At 42.8% G+C, this 26,590-nt stretch overlaps 1 protein-coding gene across 1 annotated transcript in view; it reads left to right on the plus strand.

Annotated features, from left to right (window-relative positions):
• The first annotated feature begins 560 nt into the window (after positions 1 to 560).
• Positions 561 to 26,590, plus strand: part of TNC (tenascin C) — a 48,627-nt gene continuing 22,597 nt past the window's right edge. Inside the window, exons 1-11 of the mRNA XM_010571013.1 lie at positions 561 to 1,023; positions 1,979 to 3,292; positions 5,051 to 5,314; positions 6,170 to 6,285; positions 6,379 to 6,535; positions 7,670 to 7,939; positions 9,095 to 9,280; positions 10,025 to 10,114; positions 10,834 to 11,097; positions 20,795 to 21,067; positions 23,110 to 23,382. Of these exons, the coding sequence (XP_010569315.1) occupies positions 561 to 1,023; positions 1,979 to 3,292; positions 5,051 to 5,314; positions 6,170 to 6,285; positions 6,379 to 6,535; positions 7,670 to 7,939; positions 9,095 to 9,280; positions 10,025 to 10,114; positions 10,834 to 11,097; positions 20,795 to 21,067; positions 23,110 to 23,382 (3,670 nt within the window). The remainder of the gene's footprint in view (positions 1,024 to 1,978; positions 3,293 to 5,050; positions 5,315 to 6,169; positions 6,286 to 6,378; positions 6,536 to 7,669; positions 7,940 to 9,094; positions 9,281 to 10,024; positions 10,115 to 10,833; positions 11,098 to 20,794; positions 21,068 to 23,109; positions 23,383 to 26,590) is intronic.

Raw genomic sequence — 26,590 nt, forward strand, 5'->3', positions numbered from 1 at the left:
GGAAATAGAGACTTTTAACATTAGTTGAATCATAACACAACATATATTTATTTTACCTATCTCTGTCTGAAAGTAGTATTTTCAGCTGAGATGAGAATCAGCAGGCTTCTTTGCCCTGGTCTTCTGCCTGAGGCAGTTAAACTTTCCATACTCCACTATACTTGCTCTAAATCAGAAATTATAGTAGCTTCCTTCAAGATTCGTGTTTTGTGACATTTTGTTCACAAGCACACTGAGATCCTGGAAAACAAGGTAATGCAATGTTATTATATATAAGAGCAAGCTCAGCAGCTTGGGTGAAGTGAGATCATACATTGAGTGGCACCCCAGCCATGTTCTTTAAGGATGCCAGCACGCATTCAGTGCCATAGGCCTTTTTTTGTGTGGTGTACCTGCGGTTCATCCCTTACACCGCTCCTTCATCTTTCAGGTAATAAGTGTGCCAGGAAAGGAAAGGACATCCAACTTGGTTTGAACTGGCTCTCCAATTTCTGCCCCAGACTACAAAGGCCAAACTTATATAAGACTCCATCAGCTTTGAAGAGGACCTGAGCACAGCAATGGGACTCCCCACCCAGGTTTTGGCCTGTGCGATCTTAGCTTTGCTGTACCAGCATGTCAATGGTGGACTCATCAAGCGAATTATCCGGCACAAGCGGGAGACTGGGCTAAACGTGACCTTGCCAGAGGATAATCAGCCTGTGGTTTTTAACCATGTCTACAACATCAAGTTGCCTGTTGGCTCCCTTTGCTCAGTGGACCTGGATACAGCGAGCGGTGATGCAGACCTGAAGGCAGAAATTGAGCCCATCAAGAACTACGAGGAGCACACAGTGAATGAGGAGAACCAGATTGTCTTCACGCACCGTATTAACATTCCCCGCCGGGCCTGTGGCTGTGCAGCTGCCCCAGACATTAAGGATCTGCTGAGCAGACTAGAGGAACTGGAGGGGCTGGTATCCTCCCTACGGGAGCAGTGTGCCAGCGGGGCTGGATGCTGTCCTAATCCCCAGGCAGTCGAAGGTAAGGCAGACTGGGGAACTGCTCTTGGGGAAATTCTTGTGCTGGCTGTAGATCTTGTTTAAAGTAGATACTCAAATCTGTTTCAAGAATGAGCAAAAGTCAACCTGTTGAATTTGAAATGTAATCAAAACTGGGAATGTATTTGGCCAGCTTGCAAGATACATTCATTCACAGTTTTGCAGTTTTATGAATCTGTGGGTCGGAAGTCTGCCTCAGACGCCTTTTAGCTGTGGCATTGAGCATATATGGCACTTGGGCATGGTGACAATCTGTGTTGGAGTTAAGATTAAAACTCATACAGTCCAAGCTCTTGGCTCCACATTTTGTCCCCTTGAGTAAGCTGCCAATGTAACTGTTTTCATTTCCAGGTTTTCTTTAATAGAAACCAATAAAAATACAGCAGGACATAAGGCAATAGACAAGCACAAACAGTTAGGGAAGGGGGAAAAAAGGTATCCTTCCAGCTGTTTTTTAAACTGAGGTAAGGGACTGGTCATACAAGAGAGAAAACACAGGTCTTCTCAGTAGTGATCTGTCCCTCCAAGCACAGAGCCGGTCTCACAGTTGATGATATAGCATGCTGCCTGGCTTTTTCTGTTCTGCAGTGAATTGGTGAATAATGCTTCATGGTGCATGCCCTAATGAAGCAGTCAGTAAAGCTGCTCAGTCAGTGGAAGAGGGATTTTGAGAAGGGCAGAGGAATCCAGCATGCTCATTTACCAAGTAGTTGGCATGGGCTCTTCCCTGATATTAGTGCAAATTAAAGCGTTCCTGGTAAACTAAATCTCACTGGAGAAAGAAGGAGGAATTCTCATTTAAAAGCTTTGGTGATTCTGGAAATTATGTCCCGTAGGGAGCTAGGAAAACCGGACCCCTTTTAAGTCATGTGTGCCACACTAGCCTAATGCATCCCAGAGCCAAGGGGAGTAATGAGTTTTCTGGATCATTGCTACAGGTCGCCTGGACACAACACCCTATTGCAGTGGACACGGCAACTACAGCATCGAGATCTGCGGCTGCGTTTGTGAGCCTGGCTGGAAAGGCCCCAACTGCTCTGAACCGGACTGCCCACGTAACTGCTTCAACCGGGGCCTCTGCGTCCAGGGCAAATGCGTCTGCAATGAAGGCTTCGCTGGTGAGGACTGCAGCCAGGCCACCTGCCCTTCTGACTGTAACGACCAAGGCAAGTGCATGGACGGGGTTTGCGTGTGCTTTGAGGGGTACACAGGCACAGACTGCAGTGAAGAGCTCTGCTCCCAGGGGTGCAGCGTGCATGGGAGATGCGTGAGCGGGCGGTGCGTGTGCCACGAGGGCTTCACCGGCGAGGACTGCAGCAAGCCCCTCTGCCCCAGCAACTGCCACAACCGCGGGCGCTGTGTGGACAACGAGTGCGTCTGCGACGAGGGCTACACCGGCGAGGACTGCAGCGAGCTCATCTGCCCCAATGACTGCTTCGACCGTGGGCGCTGCGTCAATGGGACCTGCTTCTGCGAGGAGGGCTTCACTGGGGAGGACTGCGGGGAGCTGACCTGCCCAAACAACTGCAACGGCAACGGGCGCTGTGAGAACGGGCTGTGCGTCTGCTACGAGGGCTTCGTTGGGGATGACTGCAGTGAGAAGAGGTGCCCGAAGGACTGCCACAGCCGTGGGCGCTGCGTGGGCGGGCGCTGCGTCTGCCAGGAGGGTTACCTGGGCGAGGACTGCGGGGAGCTGCGGTGCCCCAACGACTGTCACAACCGCGGGCGCTGCGTCAACGGGCAGTGTGTGTGCCACGAAGGATTCATTGGGGAGGACTGCGGGGAGCTGCGGTGCCCCAGTGACTGCAACAACCGTGGGCGTTGTGTCAACGGGCAGTGTGTGTGCCACGAGGGATTCATCGGGGATGACTGCGGCGAGCTGCGGTGTCCCAACGATTGCAACAACCATGGACTTTGTGTCAATGGGCAGTGTGTGTGTGACGAGGGGTACACAGGGGAGGACTGTGCGGAGCTGCGGTGCCCCGAAGACTGCCACAACCGTGGGCGCTGCGTGCAGGGGCGCTGTGAGTGTGACAACGGCTTCACGGGGGAGGACTGCGGCGAGCTGTCCTGCCCCAACGACTGCCACCAGCGCGGGCGCTGCATCGATGGGCGCTGCGTGTGCCATGAGGGCTTCACAGGGGAGGACTGCCGTGAACGGTCCTGCCCCAACGACTGCAACAATGTGGGCCGCTGCATCGACGGACGGTGTGTCTGTGAGGATGGTTACATGGGGGATGACTGCTCTGACGGTAGGTTGCGATGTCCCTTTTGAACTGCTTCCCCTGGGTAATTCCCTGTGTCCATCCAGCAGGCTTGGAGGCTCTGTGAACCTTTCCCTTAGCTGGGCCCTGTTGTCACTCTTCTTTATAATAGTCCAAACAGCTGAATCGGAGGAGTAACACCACCAGTAGCAAGCTCTTGGACTCCCTTACTTTTCAGGGCTATACAGTGCAGCGGTTGCTGGTCAATTCTGGTAGTCAGCAACCCAACAGGCTGATAATGGTGATGCAATCCATTTGTTATCTCCAATTTTGCTCCCACCACAATGTCACTGGAGCTGTAGGTAGCACTGGCTGGGATTTGTCACCATGATCTTTCAGTTTCTTATAGTATCTCAAAAAAACTGTTCTAGCTATGGAGAAGAGGGAGATGTATGCTGAATCTTCTTACTGGGTATTCAGCAGGATTGGTTTAAAGAATATGGACCAAATTTTGACTAAAGAATGAGGCTTTGCAGAAATGAGATAATGTAGATAATGAATGTCCATGAATGAAGAGCCTGGGTATCAAATGTTTCTTACAACCAGGTTCTCGTTTCCAGTCTCAGGCTGGATCAATAAGAAAGGGGGTTGCATTTACAATGCCATCACTATTGTAGGAGCTGAAAATGAAACACACAGCAATATACAATGACAGACCCCAAGGGCTCAGCGGCTTTGCTTTGAAGGTAGATCTCTGAGCAGGAACCCTGGTGTAGGCAGAGGGTGTAGTGGAGGCAAGGCACACGCAGAAAATAACATTGTCCTATCTGAGTGATCTGTATGAGACAACTGTCACAATGGAAATGCCAGATGTTGCAAATATTGCAGTGCAAGCTTTCAGGATTATTACAGAAGCCTTGGCTGTCTCTCAGTTGGCCGAATAGATTTTTTCTAACTAAAGTAAAACTTGATTTTATATATACATATATATATATATATATCTGTATATGTGTGTGTATATGTGTGTGTGTATGTTAGATCTGACAAAAGCTTAGAGTAGAATCATGGAATCAGCTGGAGTGGAAACAGCTATAAAGCCACATGCTTAGTTTCCCAGTACCACTGACTCTATGGAAATTGATAGAAAATTTTGGCAGCTAGATTATGACAGGCATTACGCTATAAATGAGGTAGTTTTCTTTAGTAGATCTCAGGGGAGAAATTTTGGAACTAAGATTTTTGTAGAGTAATCAAAGAGTACTTTGGGGTTGGGAACATTATAAAGGACAATGAATACCCTTGAAAAGAAATTCCCATTTTTCATCTCCTGCTTCTGGAAGACTGCTAAGCCACATTTTGTGCTCTTGCACGTGCAAATGTGGAGTAATCTATTGAAAGTACTCACAAAAATAATCATGTTTTATTTTACTTTGGAAAATCTGTGCAAACCCCAGGACTTCCAGCTATAAAATCATGTGTTGCTGGCAGTTGAATTAAACATCTGAACCCCTAGGGACCCAGCTATAGTAGTCTTGTGCAGTAGCCATGAGAGGAGGAGCTGGAACATAGGTTGTGTGCAAATGTGAGAGTAGAAGTTGGCCCGTGACTTTTGGAAATGTCTGTAGTCTTCATCAGCTGAACATTCCTTTCTTCAAGTGGCTAATTGTGTGACATGGCTTCCCCATTCCCTGTTTCTTAGATGGTTCTTATAAACTGCTTCTGGGAAAATGTGAAACTGGGCAAGTCGTTATTTTCTGAGCCTTGAAAACTTCTTATAAGTGTGTTTTGGTTTTTTCCCTTTCCTAGTGTCTCCTCCAACTGAGCTGACTGTGACAAATGTAACAGATAAAACTGTAAATCTGGAATGGAAGCATGAGAATCTCGTCAATGAGTACCTCATCACCTATGTCCCTACCAGCAGTGGTGGCTTAGATATGCAGTTCACTGTGCCAGGAAACCAGACAGCCGCCACTATTCATGAACTGGAGCCAGGTGTAGAATACTTTATCCGTGTCTTTGCAATCCTTAAAAACAAGAAGAGTATTCCAGTCAGTGCCAGAGTAGCAACATGTGAGTTTAATATTCCCTGTATTCATTCTTTTGTCTGTTCTGTAGTATGTATTTATTTACATCCCTTTTGGGGGGTATTATTTCTTATGCATTTTCTCTTTTCAACTAATCTTCTGTTCTGGACAAAGACAGCCTTCTGCACTTTCATTTTATATTCTTTTCCACTACCAGTGATTCTGTTAAAAGTACAGTTCACTAGCTCTTCTGCTCTCTGCAGTGCCTCCCAGTGAATATCATGGGGTCTTTGTAAATTAAGACCCTTGCCTTCTTCATAATAAGGTACATTTTCAAAATCTGGTAATACTTCCTGAAAAAATATAAAAATGTAGCAGCATGTAAAAAAGCAATATGAAATCACTGGGATTCAAACTGTTTTGACTAAAATGGAGGTTGTATTTGTTTTGCATCTTCAGTGTGTTTTACCACAACTTACTTTCTATCTGCCTGTCTGTTCATTTGTTGTTCATCTTCCTTTTTATATTGTGCACACCACAGTTACATCTAAACATCCCAGCTTCAAAAGATGTTCTTTGACTTCTGTCGTTGTGCTCGTTTTGAGAGACCTGGGGCAGGATTCATGTCATAACTTCAAATGTCCATAGTAGGCTTCTTTCAAGAGGGGAAAAAAACAGATTTCTAGGGCAAAATTCATTTTACTCTAAGGTGACATCTAAAACAGGTCAGAAGAATGTCTCTCCAAAGACAGAATAACTGGCTGTGAGGAAGCGTTAAACATCCCAGATGCAGATACCTACATGGTAGATATTTATAGTGGTGGAAAGATGTCCCAACCCCAGTGCCCTCTTCATGGGAACTTGTTGCTTACGTAATGATATCCTTTTTTTTCTGTCACAGATCTGCCTGCTCCAGAAGGTCTGAAATTCAAATCTGTTAGAGAAACATCCGTCCAGGTGGAGTGGGATCCTCTGAACTTTTCATTTGATGGCTGGGAGCTAGTCTTCCGTAATATGGTAAGGAAGCAGTGTTTCTTGTATAGAGGCCATATATAAGTGAAAGATCCTGGATTTTTTGTTTCTACTAACTGATTGTTCCATGTGTTACAGAAAAAGGATGATAATGGAGATATAACCAGCAGCTTGAAAAGGCCAGAGACATCTTACATGCAGCCAGGTTTGGCACCAGGGCAACAGTATAATGTATCCCTTCATATAGTGAAAAACAATACCAGAGGACCAGGACTATCCAGAGTGATAACCACAAGTAAGCACAACCTGTGTTTGGTGTAGTGCCACCAATAAAACAACTGCTGTTTGGTGTAGCCTAGGGAGTTTTTAAACAAAGAGAAAGCCAAGCTCTATACTGTGAATTGGTAGGGGGGTAGTAGAGCTGCTAATGAAGAATACATGAGGAGAAATTAATTCCTTTCCAAATTACCTGTTTGAAGAAGAAAAGGAAATTTATGTTTAGCTAGAAGGTAGCAAAAATTTACAACAACAGGAAATAGAATTCCTGTCGTGGTTTAACCCCAGCCAGCAACTAAGCACCACGCAGCTGCTCACTCACTTCCCCCCCCACCCAGTGGGATGGGGGAGAAAATAGGGAAAAGAAGTAAAACTCGTGGGTTGAGATAAGAACGGTTTAATAGAACAGAAAAGAAGAAACTAATAATGATAATGATAACACTAATGAAATGACAACAGTAGTAATAAAAGGATTGGAATGTACAAATGATGCGCAGGGCAATTGCTCACCACCTGCCGACCGACACCCAGCCAGTCCCGGAGCGGCGAATCCCTGCCCCTCCCTTCCCAGTTCCTAAACTAGATGGTATGGAATGGTATGGTCACATGGTATGGAATACACTGTTGGCCAGTTTGGGTCAGGTGCCCTGGCTGGGCATGAGAAGCTGAAAAATCCTTGACTCTAGTCTAAACACTACTGAGCAACAACTGAAAACATCAGTGTTATCAACATTCTTCACATCCTGAACTCAAAACATAGCACTGTACCAGCTACTAGGAAGACAGTTAACTCTATCCCAGCTGAAACCAGGACAATTTCTTTCACCCTGGTGATATTTGCATGAAGAAATTATTTAAAGGAGAGTTTCTATTGTGCAGATGGAGAACCTCGTAGGGTTCCTGCTTGTCTGTCTTTTGGCAGCTTCTGATGTTAATGAATTTTGATGAATTTGCTTCTGATTAATTGACTCTATTTGGCACTTTCTTCTACAGCTATAGAAAGTAAAGGAAGAAAGTGAATGAAGATAAGCTTCAGTTGGTAGAAGCCACTCATTTTCATTTTGCTCTGAATGAGGAATTAAAAGCACAGGAATGTGTATGAGTTTTCTGGCAAGATTTCTTTAAAAAACACCGTCTTCTCTTTTTGTAACAGAACTTGATGCCCCTAGCCAGATTGAGGCAAAAGATGTCACAGACACCACAGCTCTTATCACGTGGTCCAAACCCTTGGCTGAAATTGAAGGCATAGAGCTCACTTATGGCCCTAAGGATATTCCAGGGGACAGGACAACCATTGACCTCTCTGAAGATGAAAACCAATATTCTATTGGAAACCTGAGGCCTCACACAGAGTATGAAGTGACGCTCATCTCTCGTCGAGGTGACATGGAAAGCGACCCCATGAAAGAAGTCTTTGTCACAGGTAAGAGGCTTGGATACCAATCCAAACTTCTGGGAAGGTAATGCAATCACCATCAATCTTCCTGTACTATTTGCCTCATGTTGCTTGAGTTGACAGTTACTGCATCAACACAGAATCAGCACTGTTACAGAGATACATGAAAGTGGAGAATGTTTTTCTCTGCCTTATATACCTTACTGGCTCAACAAAATATTTAGACACCCCCACCCCCCCCCCCCAAGTACCTGAATGTATTTTGAAAATGGGAATTATATTATTAAGTCTCTCAGAAGCTTTTGCTCATGATACCCTAAATCTCTACTTCAGGAAAAAAATTCATCTGGATTACTTGTCTGTCTGCTGACCTGAATATCTTCCATGGTTCCTGTTTCATCTAAGACCTTATTTCTGTTTGTCTAAATGCATAACAGATTAGCAGAGAACTGCTTTTTTTCCTTCTTCAGTTCTGCATATGTTTTCTGTCATGCTTTTACAAATTACTTTGCTCCTTAGTGATCCTGGGAATGCTTTATGAAAGTGTGGGTCCTTTAGCATGTTATGAAGGTTTATTGCATTAAGGGAGCTGAGTAAATGGTACACAGAGAGTTACCTCCCTTTTCATCCTAAAATGTAGTTGTTCATTCAGAGCAGGATTTGAGTCTGCTATAGGTGTGAACAGTGAAAGCCCATTGAATTTCTACATAATACTCACTTTTTGTTTTGAGACTTACGAGTTACTTGCAGCCATGAATGTAAGATATTTACTGAACAGAAATTCTAGAGATGATCAATTCATTTTTCTTAGCAGCCTTTTTCCTTTTGAAAGCTGAGGTACTTATAAAGGAAAACTAGTATTTTCATGAAAATAAGTTTTTCCAGAAGCCTATTTTGTAATAAAAAATAACTACTAAAATTGAAAATTTAATTTTTGTATCAGGAGATGAAAGTTGAATTTCTTCCGCTGATGTTTACCCCAAAGCTAGCGAACTCTCCATTTCATGCTAAAAGAAATCTGCTTGATGTAGTTAAGAACATAGTGGTGTCATGTGAAAGGAAACTTAACTTCAGCTTTATGGATCATTTCACCTTCTAAAAAGTACTGTTATAAGAGACTGCTGTCAGAAGAGAATGATTCCTATTTATTTATTTATTTATTTTTCGTTTGATTTATTACAGACTTGGATGCTCCAAGAAACCTGAAGCGGGTGTCACAGACAGACAATAGCATTACTTTGGAGTGGAAGAACAGCCATGCAAATATTGATAACTATCGAATTAAGTTTGCTCCCATCTCTGGTGGAGACCATGCTGAGATCACAGTGCCAAAGGGCAACCAGGCAACAACCAGAGCTACTCTCACAGGTAGGGGAATGGAGAGATTGTTGTTAATGTCATGCCACTGCCATCACCCTAGACCACAGTAGCGTAGTGAAAAAATGCCCTTCTGGTCACTATACATAAGACGTACAAGCAGAGATTGTGCATTTTGAGTACAAGCAATTAAATTAAAATAGATGTGATATATATTTACACACCTGCAGATGGATAACTAGCTAACAGAAGGTATGTAGCCATTTCACTTTCATGTGCATCTCCGAATCCTGTTAGTCAGTTCCCTGAGTTCTAGGTAGCTACATGTCTTTGTGGAGATGGCTTCACATGCCTGAGTTCAAAAGGCTTTTGCATGTGCTAGGGATGGTATTTACTGATGCCAGTCTGCAACTTTTCTGTGTACCTGCAAGTTGCCTTACAAGCCTGCAAGGCTAGATAACGGTACTTTCTCCATGTCACATGGATGTCTTCCTGCTTTTCTTTGGCAGAAGTACCTATATTGCATTCTCTTGAAAGTAGAAGCTATCTCTGATTATGCATTTGCAGTGTGCAAAATGCAGTCTCAGTCAGCTATAATCTTTATCCTTTGGCACGTACATGTAAAAAGATTTATTAACATCAGGTCAGCTGGAGGGTCAACTGAAACCTTGATTCTCTGCATACACAAGAAAGCATATATCTTACCTTGCATATATTCAGGCTTTCTTATTTAAATAAATGCCTGCAGACACATTCCATGGACAGGAACTCATACTTCTACTCCTCATCTCTTAGGTTTGAGGCCTGGAACTGAATATGGCATTGGAGTGACAGCAGTGAGACAGGACAGGGAAAGTGCTCCTGCTACCATTAATGCTGGCACTGGTGAGTAGCTTGATCCCCCTTTGTGCTCTGGAGGAAGCAGCAAGTCAGGTGGAGCCACTCTGATGTTTCTGTCATTTCCAAGTAATGCTGTAAGAAATACTTTAGAAAGTTCTTGATTTCATTTTTGTACCAATGGGACATTTCCCCTCAAGTGAAACTAAAAACATTTCCCCAAAGATCTTGACCTCTGAATCTGGCTTCCTTTTCCTGTATGAGGATATCTTGGTGTTCTGGGAATTTCATCTCCAGGTGAGCTCCTTAATGGTAATTATGCTTACACTGATTACTCTGGCCATCCTCTAATTGTAAGGATTTCTGGCAGGAATGGTAGTTATGGCCAAAAGGTTTATCTGACAAAGAGAGCGACCTCAGTGGTTGCAATAGTCCTGACTGCCCTTCAAATCCAGGATTTTTCTCACAATATCCCCCTTTTCCTAGGTAAATTCTCCGAAGGCTTAAATTCTGCCTCTCCTGCATGCAGTGCCTGCTGAAGTGAGTGTTAAGTGAGGGAAATTTGTTCTAGTGTGCTTCATCTGTAAAAGAGAACTTCATCATCCTCTATCTATATCAAGCAATGGGGCTTCAAAAGCTCCAAAAGGTGGATGAGACTCTGATCTGTTGCTAGACACCCAGTATAGATGTTACTCTGTCTACAGATGCCTGAAGAACTGTCCCAGGGCAGTTCAGAGACACTTCAACTTTGCTTTTTTAACCTGTAGATCTTGATAACCCCAAGGACTTGGAAGTCAGTGACCCCACTGAAACCACCTTATCCCTTCGCTGGAGAAGACCAGTGGCCAAGTTTGATCGTTATCGCCTCATTTACATTAGCCCCTCTGGAAGGAAGAACGAAGTGGAGATCCCCGTGGACAGCACCTCTTTTATCCTGCGAGGATTGGATGCAGGGACAGAATACACCATTAATCTGGTGGCAGAGAAAGGCCGACACAAAAGCAAACCCACAACTGTCAAGGGTTCAACTGGTGAGTAACAGCTTTTGATAAGTGCCGTGCACCAGGTCACTGGGCAATGACTAGCCCAAATACAACTTCCCCGGTTTTGTAAGCCATGTCTGGGGAACTGCTTTAAAACATCAACTGCCTGCAGAGCAGACTTAGCTCTGTCTAGCGTGATAGACTTAACTGAGGGATAGCTGTATATTTCCCTACCTACTGTGTTTAGCTCCATGTTCTCAATGATTTCTTGCTTATCCTTTGAGAAGACTCACAAAGAACGCAGCTATTTGTCCTGCAGGAAATGCAGACCTCATCTTTTGTTTTAAATGAGGTTGCTTTTTTGTGCATTACATCTTGTTTTGTTTTCTACAGCCAAAAACTAAGAGGAAAAGCAACAAGAATGTGTTTAACATTGCTTGTTTCTGCCTAATGAATTCTCTTCACAGCATGCTGCCACCCATCATGTTTCAGCAGGGTCAACAGGGCTCTGATGTTGCCATTTTTCAGTTTTCTCATCCAAAAGCGAGAAAGGCTACTGCCACAAATCTGGTCACAGTCACTGTTTCCATTGGATACCGTGACTGTTATGTTTGTCTACAAAGAAGGGGTCTATTTCTGCCATCTCATTTTTGTACAAACCACTCCAATTAGCCAGTATCGGTGGACTACTTATTGAACAAGATTTTATTCTTTGTGAGACATTTTGACTCAAAGCTCGTTGCATACAGTATTATATCTCAGTATAGAACACAAAGAAATCCTGAATCTTCGCATGCCTTCAGGCTGAATCCTGTGAGGTAAAGCCTTAACTGCTACAAGTAAGCAGAGACATTGAAAGCAGAATCAGCTGGGCTACAATTATTGTCCTTAGCAGATAGAAAGGTGTTTATCCTTTTCTCCCCAAAAGACCATCTATGAGGTAAACACATGCAAGAAGTTCTGGATTTTACAAATTAATAACTATATAGCTTAACTGACCAAAACTGGTTTCATATTCCTTGGTAGTGTTCATGCCAGCAGAACCTCTGAATGCTTTATAGAGTGAAGTCATCCAGGACAGCAGAGAGTTATATGGTATGGTGTAAACTACAGAAAACCATCAGTACTGAATTATTTGTTTGATGCATAAGTCAGGCCTGTGACCAATATAGGGAAAAATGAGGAAGCCTTGAGGCACACACATACAAAATGAAGCTGAAGGTTTATGTGGCAGGAGTGAGCAGGCTTTGATTTTTCCAAAGTTATCTGTTTCCCCATCTGTCTGAAGACTGAGTGGTCTCAAAAGAAGTATGCATAGACGGTGAAAAGGCAGAAACAACATGCTGTGGAATTTCACAGTCTGGTCTTTCCAGCACCAGCTTCCAAAGTCTCACAAGGTGGCTTCTTTTTCCTGGTTTGGTTTTGGGTTTTTTTTTATAAATACATTCATCTGGCCAGTGTATTTGTTTTAAGTCTTTACTCAGAGCAGCCAGTAAACAAAGAGTTCTCTGCAGTGGGCTCCTTAGAAGCAACAGCAGTAGTTGACATAACCTGTCTCTGTGACCTTCCTCCTGTGTAGGGATGGACAAATCCAAACACATAAGCATGGGGAGGCAGAAATGCTCTGTAAGCCTGTGGGGTATAAGACAAGAGGTCTCTTCTTCAGTTTACTTTTGCATCCACCCTGAAGTCAGTCCTCTTTATCCGTGTTCCCAGTACTTGGGAGGTCCTGAAGTCCTCAGGCTAAGCCAGACAAACTTGTTGTTTTACCCTCTCTTGCAGAGCTATGGGGGACCTCAGGTCCATTGCACTGCTGGGGAGAGTGCTTGGAGCAAGCATGGAGACAGAGGAATGACTGAACTGGAAAATGCCAGTAGCACAGCTAGGACTGGACTAGCTCTTCTTGGTGGGTGGAGAAGGCAGTCCTGCTGTTTACAGGGGCATGTGCCATCCCTGATGAACAAGGGAGCCAGGGACTGCAGAAGGGCTGAGAGTTTTTCTTTTCAGAGTTTCCTTTGCTTCTCCAGATTGGCAGTTTTTCATCTTATATTCTTCCCAGCCTCTTGATGGTTCAGTCAGGCTTCTCTGCCGGCAGGTAGAGATGTCACAAAATCTTCCATAGCATAGGATGGCAGCCTTCCGTTGCGTCTGTCTCTTCATATGGATAAAGTGCAGCTCAAGTGACAAAGTTTTTTTTTAACTGATGTCCATGATTCTGTATTCAAGAGATGGTCAAGTTTATAAAGTGAACAGTTTGCTAAATGTTATTTTGTTTTGCTGAAAAGGAAAGACTAAATATTTCACACTGCCATTTGCTTGTTTGTTTCTTTGTAGCTCTATATAGTCTAACCCTAATGCAGGCAATGACTCCTGACCCAGAGGAGATTTCTGGCTCTGGGAGCTTTCTTGCTCCAGAGGTCTCAGGGATGCAGGAAGATGCACTGAGGGACCTTGTAGTCTCAAGGGTAACAGACCACAGCTTTAGTGTCTCATGGTATGCGAATACAGGCATCTACAGTAGTTTTGTGGTGGAGTACGAGGAAGTGTCATTGGCAGCTGGGCCCCCTGCAGAAATCTTCCTGCCCAGAGAATCCCTAGGTGCTGTGATTGACGGCCTCCAAGCTAACACTTCCTATAAAATCAAGGTGTATGGATTGGCTGGAGAACAGCGCTCTTCTCCTCTGGAATCTGTGGCTACAACAGGTACCTCCTTTCCGTTATTAACGAAGGTATCACAAACTAGGGTGCTACTGATTTGTTAGAGGTCCCACCCAGCATCGCACAAAGGTTGTGGTTTAGAACCACTTCAGAAATAAAAGAAAATGAGCCATTTTACTAGTTGGAGGGACCTTTCTGGCAGCATGTCTTGAGAATGTTACATCAGATTAACAACTAGTCTCTAGGGTGAGCATGTAAACCAGCCCTGAGGAAGCTGAGCAGTCAGACTGCAGCTTTGTTCTTTCTTGCTCTGGTTCTGGAACCCTGCCTGCATAGCACAATGTGGGTCCTGGAGGAGGACAGATGGTAATACATCAGGCATGAGAGGCCTCTCGAGATAGATGAGTGGACATTAGAGAAACCAAGCGCCAACTTCAAATTCCTCTGCTGAAGGACCCAGATTGTGCAGCAACTCTTGATGAATTATGGATGTGATACTGTCTTGCTTCTGGAATTGAGTTGCACATAGGAGCATGGCTTGGAGAAGTAACTTTTCCATTCTGTTGAATGTTTTTAAGAAGATTTTTGCTGTTTACCAAAGACCCTTGTCTGTGTTGTGTGTCAGTCCCTCTTCCTCTCCTGGCTTCTCCCGTCTTAGATTGCACCACCCTTTTTTATACAAACTCAAAGAAACATTAGGAAGAATGATTAGGTGAACTAGTTCGTTGGAAAAAAGCAGTGCTGACCACTGGGAAACTAAATTTGCTAGTACAGGTTGTCCATTTCTTCAGCTGATTCCTCTGCTGGGAGTACCTGGAACCTGACTTCAATATGAGGATTTTTAGTGGTAACTACTATAGTATTTCTGGCTTGTGATATATTGCAATGCTTTCTTTACGAAATTCAGAGGTGCACAGGCACTGTAAGCCCAGTTGAATCAGCTGGTTTGGGAGAGGGGAAAGCCATTTAGCCAAAGGGGTCTGAAAAGATTGTAAATACCGTGATAGGCCATCATGCCTTATAGTGTGCTCAAGCTGATGAGAGACTCCGCAGTGAGTCTCTGGGGCTGATAGCCCCTCTTGGCAAATCATATATAAAAGCCAAGAGACAGAAGCAAGAAATAATACAGAATACTGTTTGCTCCATCCCAAGGAACTGGGGAAATGTCCTGGCAGGACATTAACATTCTTTTTAGTAAAATCACCAATGAAGCATTACAATGGAATTCCTCAAAAGGCTAGCAACAGCAGTATAGACATATTTAGGCCATATTCAGCCTGAAGATTTTACTAAGAGAATGATATTGAGAAGTGTTCCAGTCTGAGAAAGAGCGTGTGTTTGCTGTCCATCCAGTTTCCCTTCTACATATCTTTCAGCTCTTTGGCATCTACTATTCATTCATCTTGCCACCATGAATCATTCTATCTGGCTGTCATCCACCCACCTAGGGCTCCTAGAGCTCTCTTTCTCTTCTCCCCATCTATTGCCCTCATTGCTAAGTCAAGTGTCTGAACTCCATTGGTCTTGTCATCCTACAGTTCGATTGTTTTCCAGATTTTCCTTTTTTTGTTATAGTATTCTGTTAAACAATGAACACTGATACTGTCTGTGGTATGAGAGTATTTTCCATGTATTCATATAATTCTCATTTTTCTATCTGTTGTTTGTTCACAAAGCCACATATTCCTTTATGACACATGAACTTAATGTGGGGTATATGTGTGTTTATATCTGTGTGTAGAGAGTAGACCACTCTTTCTCATCCACAAATTCATTTGTGGACTCAAGTCATTAAACCCAAGCTAATATTCAGTATTAGGTCTGAAAAAAAATCAGAGGTAATGTAACTACATATAATTACATGTGCCCCACGAGACAATCTGTGCACGGCAGCCTCCCATGTAGTTGTCAAAATTGGCAGAACAAAATTAATCCACTTGTGACAGCAAAATTCTGAATTAAAATGCCACTTAGGTGGTTGGTCCCTCAGTTTTTGTATAATACAGTTGAACTGCTGCTGTATTTCCCATTCAGATTAGAGTAACCAAGTCCTTGTGTGGTTATATTATTACTGGCAGGAATCTGGGAGAAATGTCAGTAGGGCTGGTCAAGTAAAGTGAGAGAAAATGAGATATTACACAGGGTTTTCTCATGGATCTTTGGTATATAAGGACCATAATGCCAGCCCTGTTTTTTTCTTTTTCCCTTGTATTTTTGGATGTTTTTTCCTTGGTTTCCAATTCAGAGTGCATGGCAGTTTCCCAGTGGGACCATCCACAGCATGGAGCTGTACCTGTGTAATGTACTGCTGCCCTTTCCTCCCTGCTGGTCTGTTCACTCTATCTGTGCTTGTCTTCTGCAGAAATACTCCACAGTAAAGCCCAGCTATCACTATGCATGTTAAACAGGCAACCTTAAGGCTGAACAAATACCAGTGCACTCGCTTGATGCCATAGTTTTTTGCCCGTTCCCAGAATAAGAAAGAGCTGGTTGGCATCTAATTGTGCACAAGCAGCTGAGAGTTGCAGAAGGCTAACGACTGCATACTGCATGCCTTCCTGCTTTGTTACATGAGCTCTGTAAGTCTGGTGCAGCCAGATAATGGTTCTGACAGTCAGTTTACTAAGAAAGAGGGAATTATGCTAGTTGTTACCATTGCAGGTGTGCTGGTGCGATGGCAACGTGGCTGTCTTCAGGCTGCAGCATATGTAGGGCCTGGTTATTTAAGGGGGGCCCTTACCTAAGTGAAGAATATCAATGATATATGTAAATATAAATCACTGTTTGCCTCACAGGTTTTTCTCCTTCCTGGAGGTGAGCAGAAAACAATGTTATTACATTTGTGTTTGTCCTGAGAGTGTACTTCCAAGATAACATTTCTGCATTTATTTGAAAATATTTTAAATTGATCTTTCTCCTCTGAAAACTTGCTTTTTCTGATACATGTGTGAATTTGGAGACAGACACTGAATCCTGAATATGTATTTGTGCTGATCTGATTGATGGTGGTAGATGACTTGCTCTCCCTTAATTAAATGCAAGTGGAGCATGAAAGCAAGGAAGTCATTGAGGTGTGAAATGATGTGGGTTTCCACTAATGAGGAGATAATTCTGCATGTCAGAAAAATCACCTGCCTGTTGCCTTGCAGCTGTGATCAGAAACACATTCTCCGTGATCTCCACAGTTCTCAGATTTTCAGAATCTGACTGTGCTACAGGATATATTCACAGATCTTTCAGCATGTTGAAGGCCAAGTCCTTTTCCCTTCTGTTCCTTTGGATCTCTTTAAAGAAAGATTGCTCAAGTTCTTTCTGTCCTAGTTTTTAGGTAAGGATGTCTCTGTGTGTCTCCCCCTTTTTTGAAAATTCTGCATGTATCCAGATGGATAACTCCTCCAAGCCTATTTTTGATTGGATAGGATGAGATTTAGCATGCTTCTGCTGTGGCTGATTTCTCAGTCTGGATTTGGATATGTTTGCGATATTTGGCATGCATTCCGCTTATGGTTTGTATCAGAAGCAATAACTGATGTGCTGTAGCAAAGATAAAAGGCATGTTTGAGAGACTTAGGGTTCAAATCCTCACCAGTGTAAATTAGCAAAGTTCTCTGGAGGGAATCAAAGTGTACTGATTTACATCTACTGAGGATGTGCCCGTTTCTCTGCTGGAAGTATTTCAGCTCATCTCTGTATTTAATGGTTGTTGCTCTGGATCTGTGAGTAAGCATGGTTGTGTAAGAACCATGTTGTACTTGATGATGCTACCTTTGCTTGTGGCCTGGATTCAGTCTCCAAAAAAGAAGTACCCATCTGTTTTCTCTGTTCTTAGAGCTCTTTAATGCAAAGCACACAAACTGTTTTGTAGCAGATGTTAGCTGTCTGTTGGTATATTTGGGGGTTTATTATCAGGAAATTTTAACTTGTAATTTACCTCTGTTTAGCATATCTAGTCACAACACCCGGAGAATCAATCAATGAAACGTCATTTAATCCTACCAGTCCTGCACCTACAGAGCTAAGTTATTTAACAAACCCTGGCACTGATTCTCATGCTCTGCTTTTGGTGCCCACTGACCTTCCCATCCCAGAAGCCACTGGTGCTCTTCATGACCTTAATATAACACACAGGACTTTCAGTAGTTTCACCCTATCTTGGGCAGCACAGGACGAGGTATTTGATCAGTTCTTTATCACTCTGAAAGACCTGTCCAGTTTAAACAGAACACAGGAAATCTTTTTGCCGGGAAACCATCGAGAAACAGAGATTACCAATCTCTCAGCTGGCACACAATACCAGATTAACCTCCATGGAAGCACTCAAGGTCAGCTCTCTTGGTCCCTGGAAGCCCTAGCTACTACAGGTATTTTCTATGGATTCATTAGCCATATGTTCCTTTTCTGCTTTGAAATACAGAACTTCATTTTCATACTGCTGTTCCACTGCAGAAATGCTAGGCTTTGTGAGTGATGCATTTCTTCTTAGTTGATTATTTTTTTTCTTCCTTTTGCACGGGATAAAACTCTTATTGCTATGGAATGAGACCCTTGAGTGGTGCAGCATGGACAATGCCCCGTGCAGCTTTCAAGGTGATGTAGCATCAATTCTCTCTTTTCAAATTGCATGCAAAGAGAGACATTGATGCATCTGCTATTTACAAGGCACCTGAAAATAGCAAGATGCTACAGGTTTTTATCTGGATTGTGGTTCAAACACAAGAAAGATTGCAAGGAGGTTGCAGTTTGCAGCATTGGCATGGAAGTGGTGATGTCAGAGGAAAAAAAAGATTGTAACACATTGGGAGCATACCTTTCTGAAAACTTCCACCTCTTATCCCTATTACATGAATTTCATGAGGAAACAGGCCTATAGCCACAGGGCTCGGTTCAATAATGGTTGAAGTACCAGTGTGTAAGTTCATATCTGGAGAACCTAGCTGGAGACTAATGATTGTACCTATCCATCACCCAAAACCAAATTCACAACATGAGATAAAATATTTACATAGAAACATACAGATTATTTCACACCTACTACAAGGCTGGAGCAGTCTTATCTCTCAATGGTTTGTTCTCTCTTTTTTTTTTTAAGTAAGAAACATCATCCCTTGATATCATTTGCCATGACATTGTCACTGTTTTGTCATGTATGTTGGATGCTTTATGGATGAGGCTTTTGGAGGTCTCCAACAGTCCAAGTTGGTGCATGGTTTTGTATGAGAATCCCTTGGTCCCTAGAAAGCATGATGGGGTTGTGTGTGCTACCATCTCGACGTGCATGAGAAACAAATGGGAGGAAAAGGGACTCTGCATCTTGGAGGCGAATGAAACCGAGCACTCTTCAGAGAAATCTGAATTGCTTTTAAGCTGTGATGATTACTGCATTACATATTATAATCAAGCTTTTTCTTAAAAGATTTTACCTTATTGTAACTTTTGGTTTAGTTTCACTTTCATTTTAAGGAAATGTGTTTGTTTTGTTTGTTTCTGTTGCCACCAAAAGATCATTATTTCTGATACAACCAGTTCCTTTTCTGTCCTGCTCTCTCTTTTTCAGCTAAACAGTACTGTTTTGACAGGATTCATATTTTGCCTCAATGAGTCTCATTTCTGTTCCTGATAAAGCAAAACAGCTCTGGATTCATGCATATTTTTTTTTGTTGAACATCATTGTGTTATTTCATAAACAATCTCTTCCTTTCTAACAGGATGGGGAAAGCTCGTAAAAACTTTTGTGTTCCTTAGTAGCAATTTACTATACATTAGTGAATCCCACTGAAGATAATTGTCTGTGATCTATGAGTGCTCAACCTCTGAAAATGCAACTGCAACTACCTGTATAAGGCTATGCAGCAGTCATACAATAAGCACTCTGCTTTTACAGGGGGAAAATTTATATGAGTAATGTTGCTGAGCCTAATTTTCGTTTATTCCAGGACCGCTTTATCTACTGCCTTAAAATATGCATAAAGCTTAAAGTTGAAGTTTACAACTGACAAATCGGATCCATTCCCCTTCATGCATCATCTCCCATATAAATTCCCAGTCTCAGCAGATTGGGATTATTCAGATAGACTCTGTTTTTATTATAATGCTGATGTGTCAACAATGCAAATAATTAAGAAAAGTGCTAGAAAGTCACTGCAGTCCACAGGCCAATGACAGATCATATAGCAAGAATTTCCATGTAGAAAAAAACCAGGTATTACTCTGTTATTTTCCCAAATGACTGCTGATTTTAAGGAATTAGTTGTATTTCCTCTGTAACAGAGGAGTTCTATTCTTGCTGAGAAAATGACCTAAACTTTCAGATTTAACAGCATCAGGGAGTTAGCTCTGATGGTTGCCAACTCCTTGACCACCCATGTGATGGCTTATGAGAAAGTTAATTTCTATGAATGCAGATTTCAATTTTAGATTAATATCAGTAACTCTGAAAATCCAAGTTTCTCTGCCCCCAGGAAGGTTTTGTAGACAGAATAATGTAATATAAGGAAGACAAATCCATTGAACTGAAGACATGCAGACATGGAGGAATTTTCCCCTTCTTTATTGTTTTGGATTAGAAATTGTTTAGAAGAATAAATAGCATCCTTCATGTGGACACAATTAAAAGCATAAACATCTAATTCCCAGCTACTCTAAACTCAGTGTCTTCCTACCCTTACAGCAGTATTCACAGTATTATTGCAGTACTCGCAGTCACTTCATAATGGCAAACACTGAGTTGTTAATAGTGTAGTCAAGTGGTTACAGTAATACTTGCTTGTCTCATAGGGGCTTGTAATTAATGTTGGCAAAACCCTTGCAGCTATAAGATAGTCTATATGCTGCTTTCTGTAAGCAGTCTTTTGGCATTAATGTGGTTATTATTTATTATGACAGTCCTTTTCTTCCTGTTCTGTCTTGCCATGTCTCTGAAGAGCTTTTACAAGTTATCTGGGGCAGCTGAGAATGTAAATGTGTGTGTGAGTGCATCTCCGTGTCACTGATTACAAGTGAATTCATTAACATGGAACATCATTAAATAGTATGTCATCACCACTAGTCTGTAATCTGAGTAACTGATTGACTCTCTGTCCTTATTCAGAGGAGGAACCTGAGCTTGGAAAATTATCAGTATCAGAGACTGGCTGGGATGGTTTCCAGCTCACCTGGACAGCAGCCGACGGGGCCTATGAGCACTTTATCATTCAGGTGCAGGAGTCTGACAATCCCCAAGAAGCCCGGAATATCACAGTCCCAGGCGGACTGCGCTTTGTGAATGTTACAGGTCTCAAGGCCAACACACCTTATAACATCACACTTCGTGGTGTGATTCAAGGCTACAGGACCAAACCCCTTTCTGTTGAAACCATGACAGGTACCTTTTCAAGTCACTCATTCAGTCTCATGGCTCCCTTTCTTTGCAGACAGGGATGTGAGCCAGAGCTATTGCAACTGCTCGGCAAAGCTTGCTCACTTGGTTGGCTTTGCATGGGGTGCACTGAACTCATTAAAGCTTGGCTGAACATCTCTGGCATGGAAATGTCTCATGATCAGACTTTCCAATAAGAGTCTCAGTGCCCCCATGGAGCCCTTCTCTTTTAGGAATGCTTTTTTCCCCCCACCTCAGAATGGCTTGTTTTGTTCCCTTTACTCACTTTTCTGCTGGTTAACACTAACAGCAAAACCCAACTGGCTGTTGTACATGCTCAGGAAAGCTCACATTGCCTTGTAAAATTATTAAAAAATCTGTTCTTCATAGCCCAGATAATCAAAGCCTGACAGTATGTTTAGTTTTTAGACTTCAGAAGCTACCTCTGAAATTAAGCACTAGCTTCTGTGTAAATACAAACTCAGGGGTATATTGTGTGCATCTGACTCAAGGGCAAGGACAGACACCTTCTATATGTTCTCATATAGAAAAGAACACAAATTATTTCCTAGCAAGAGTAGTATCATATATTAAGCCACATAAATTTGTTAAACAGTTTGATTGGTCTAAAAAAGATTTAATGCAAGAAAACCAAATTCAGCAGAACTACCCTGGCATAAAACTGACCTGAAAGAAGGAAAGTAAGGCCTGCATTATCAGAAAGTTGCATGAAACTCATCAACAGCCACAAAAAAAATTTTCTGGCCAATGTTGTGGAAGATGGCCGTTTTAAATGAGAGCTTATCATGAGCTCTGTATGCCTCACTGATTCTTCCAGGTGTCATGATCATTGGTAATCAGGTGTTATGATCATTGGTAATGAACAGGGCATGAATTAATTGACAATAAAGGGGCACCAGTGGCTCTTCCTTCAGATAATTTCTTGTAGACAGTATCTCTTGCCTCTGGGCTTCCTTACAGACCTTTGCAACCTCCTGCAATTGTGGGATAGCCAGAGCTTGCTCATATTTGATTTCCCCAAGCACATATTACCCAGCACAGAAGGGGATAAAAGTACACATAAGAACTCAACAGAATTAAAACATGAAACGCAGTAGAGCTAACTTGTTTCAATAATGCTTTAAGCAGCCTGGCTTAGGTAGAAGCGTGTCTGGCACAAGGTACTTGCCTTGGGCTGTGTCCCACTGCAGCTAGAAGTCCTGTGCTTTGACAGTCCCGAGTGTGAGCTGGTAGCAGATTGCTCATTGAAAATGGAGAAATGTGGCTAGACAAAGGAGGCTGGACAGGGACAAACAAGAAAACAGACATCACGGGTGTCCTGCCTAAATATGCAATGTTCTCTCTTTTTGTTAACTTAATGAAAACAGGAGAAGATGCCCTGCTGAGGTTTTCCCTTCCCTTTCTGGGTCATGCTCAGCACTCAGCTTTTCAAAATTTTCCCTTCTGGGGACTTCCAGTTGTCAGATTTTTCTGAGCCTTCCTGTAACGCATCAGGGATGTCTACAGAGAGGAAGAAACCCCAAGGCAGCTATCACTTTTGCATTTTGGCTCTAGCTCCAAAATTACATGCCAGCTTTCATAGGCTTAAGCTGAAAGGGAAAGTAGAAGAGCAAAGAAAACACAACCTTTTCCTTCGCATAAAGCAATAGCTCTAGTTTTAGCTTTTCCTAAAACTGGAAGCTAACTTTTCCTAATGCCCCTGGGGGCATTCGGAAAAGTTCTTTTGCATCTGCTTTCATGCTCAGACCTCAAAGACGCATGGCTGCTCCTGGAGGTAAAGGGAAATAGCCATCGCTTTAAAGCTTATTTTTCTTTTTCTTTCTTTCTTTCTTAATTAACATTTTGAGATGCTTTCATTTGATTTCTTCCCCTTAGTACCTGTCTGCTTGTAGCAAGCTTTTATGCAAACCCTTTTCTCCAGTGGCAGCTTGGAGCACTGCCAGCATGAGCAGAGAGAAGCACGGCATTTCTGAACAGGAGGAGGTACAGGGCTGTCCCCTTCTGACCAATGTTGTTTCCCTCCTCAGGAGTGCACCCAGAAGTTGGTGAGCTAACCGTTTCCGACATTACTCCTGAAAGCTTCAACCTTTCTTGGACAACCACCAATGGGGACTTCGACATCTTTACTATTGAAATTATTGATTCTAACAGGTTGCTGGAGCCCATGGAGTTCAACATCTCAGGCAATTCAAGAACTGCTCATATCTCAGGGCTTTCCCCCAGCACTGATTTTATTGTCTACCTTTATGGGATCTCTCATGGTTTCCGCACACAGGCAATAAGTGCTGCAGCTACAACAGGTATATAAAACCTACCTCAATGCTAACTCTCCTTTCTTCTAACTCTTCCTTACAGGTTGTGCCCCTTTCCCTGCCCTCAGCTAGCCCACCAGTGTACCAAATCCGCTACCTCATTCTTTAACACTTTCTAAGGAAGACCTGCCGGAGACATTTTGAACTGTGAATGTTAATCCACCATCCCATCCAGCAAAGTCAGTCAATCACGTTGTGATGTGATTTCATTCACACAATAAGTTTGCTCTTGTTCAAACATTAAGGTTGGGGCAACCTCTGACACAGACGAGAAGCAAAACAAATTTCCCAAGAACGAAGTGGGAGATCATTCATTATGTTAGCCTTGCAACATGTGTTTGCATCTGTCACACAGTACAGAGAAGATACTATTTCTCTCAGATAAGCTGATTTTTAGATACAGTTTTTATCCTGATTCTCTAAATAGATTGCAGGCACATTTCAGTCTGACAGCAGACTCCTACAAGGCAGATGCATTGCTTGAATTCAACTTCAGAATTTAGTTTACCTTGCATGAGAGATTGAAAGAGTCCATTTGACTTGATGTTGGTAAATGGGATAGGAAGGCATTTAGTTGTTGGCACATTGCACATCTCGAGGTTTTACAGCTGATGTTTTTTCCAGAAAAGACAGGGAAGTCAAATGTTTGATGTGCTCTAGCCAATTACAGTATGAAAGTGGAAGGAGAGGACTAGACTACAGAAGCGGAAGGTGCATTCTCATAGTAGGCAGATAATAGCTCACATTGTGATCATTTAATATGTCCACCAAATTTTGCCTGCTGACATGATCTTAGAGGAAAATTTGTCATAGCAATAGATTAACATGGTCAATGACACTAAGCAGAATAGCAAATATCAGTGATCAGGTAATACAGAGTTGCAGTTTCTAGCATCAGCAGATTGTGAATATCCTCACTGAATCATGGGTAACGTGGGCAGAGTGACTGCAAGGGTGCTGGTATGAAAAGCATTGAGAAACACAATGCTAGATGATCTTTGTGACCTGTGGCTCATGTGAATTCAAACTTTATTTTGTTGCTTTGGGTCTTAATAATTGCGATACATTTCCATTTGTTTTTCTTCCCATAGTACAGGAACCTCTCCTTAGCAAACTCACTGTATCAAATGCTACCTCAAACAGCATGTCACTCACGTGGGAAGCACAGGACAATGCCTTTGACCATTTTATTCTAGAAGTCAGAAACTCTGACTTCCCTTTGGACTCCCTGGTGCACACAGTGCCAGGGGCCTCCCGGCACTATGTAGCCACCAACCTCAAAGCTGTCACTAATTACACCGTCCAGCTCCATGGTGTAATTGATGGGCAAGGTGGTCAGACCTTGACAGCACTGGCAACCACAGGTATTTCACTGTTTCACCTTCCAGGTTTGCTTTTTTCTCTTCTTTCTTTTGCTCTCCACCGAACTGCTCTAAAACATGGCTCCAACTCATCGTTCCTTTGGTAAATTATAGGGAGATCACTATGAGGGGAGGCTGAAATGCACTGGGCTTGAGAGCACTTGGGAAAAGAGATCTGAGACAATGGAAGAGGCTGAAAAAGTGCCCCAGCATTAAGGGAGCCAGTAGTAAACCATGATTGGTTTCCTTATATATACACTTATCTGCAAGTTCTGTGTATATATAATTGACTTGCTCCAGGTGGTTAATATTTTCCACAGAGTATCTTTGCACTTGATCTGGAATAAAGTTCTTGTTCATCCCACCCTCACTTGCTTTGTTGTGGGTGGGAAGTCTTCATGTCTTTATGAGCCTGGAGAGGCACCTGCATGCCATTTTGGTTCTTCATTCTTAAAACCAAATGTCTTCCAAGACATTTGGAGCTCCTGTGGAAGTTTCGTGCAGCATGCTAAATGACCAACCAAAACTGCATGGATTGGTCTGGCCCCTTGTGCTGGTTCTGATGTTCTTCTCTACCCAGTATTTTTATGTGTTCCCAGCAAAGAGCGGGGCTCAAAAACCAAGTTCACCCTTTCTTGATGGTCAGTCCACCACTCTGTCACTTGCATTGCTACCTTTGAGTCTCTAAGACCTGACTGGATGTCAGAGCTTTTCCTATGGTCATGGTGATTCCAGGATGGTGGGAGATCACTAAGACTTGCCTGAAGAGATAATTTCAACCTATTTTGCATGTAGTGTTCTTTGGAGTCTGGATGTCATGATGTGAACGTGCCTGACTGGATGCAAGTGGCATGTGAAGGAATGTGGCCATTTCAGAATGAGATTGGAAAGGATCGGTTTGTCCTCTCTGACCTGCATGCGGGGCTGATGGCTCCATGTTCAGTTTCACTGGGTTCTTCACCCAAGCCTGTTTGCTCTGCGGATATTTTCTCATCTCCTCCCCTGTCTTCGGAAGTACCATGCTTACATGGTGACATCTCACTGTCAGTCATGAAGGCATTGATGGTCACTGGTTGACAGCATGACAACAGCATGTGTCCTTAATTGGGGCCACTTGGCTTCACCTGTTCCTAGACAATTCCAAAGAAGAAGGTGGACTATTATTTAAAAGTCTTGCAATGAGGGACGGGAGTAAAAGTTGGAACATCTTGAAGCAGTTCATGTTTTAGTTAAGAAAAAGATTTCATTCTTTCACTATTCTCTTTGTCAGTGGGATACATCTTTCTTACTTTTCTCCCAGCATGAATCACTTACATATTTTCCTGTATCTCACTGGCTGCATTTCCCAAGGTGTTCTTGGTTTATACTCAATTGGCAAGAGAAAAAATAGAAAATCAGCCCTGACAGCAGACACGGGATTCTCTGACCACCTGACTGCTGGGTCATGTTTGTGCTCTCTCTGTGCTCTAATGAATCTTTAATGATTTTATGCTAAATGGAATAGCTTTAAAACAGGATGGGTAAGGAGCTCTCCCCCTCCTATAGCCTGAAGGCCAAGTTTCTCCCCTGGCATGGGAGAGATGTGGTTTTTAATTTCCTTTAGCAGAAAAGGAAAGTCTTTGCTTCTTAAGTAAGTGCCCTGACCACCGAACAGTCAGAAAGGAGAGCAACAGCAGTGTTGTGGGTTTTTTTGATTCAGTCTATTAGATATTCTCTGATTGTGCCTAATCAGAGGATAAGGAACACCTTATCTGTGGAGTCCAGGGAGGTTTTGGCATGAGATTAGTGTTGAAATAATCACTGTTAGGATTGAAACCCCTTATAAACTTCAGAGT

The sequence above is a fragment of the Haliaeetus leucocephalus genome, unplaced genomic scaffold, assembly GCF_000737465.1.
Source record: "Haliaeetus leucocephalus isolate CR32 unplaced genomic scaffold, Haliaeetus_leucocephalus-4.0 Scaffold306, whole genome shotgun sequence".
NCBI lineage: Eukaryota > Metazoa > Chordata > Aves > Accipitriformes > Accipitridae > Haliaeetus > Haliaeetus leucocephalus.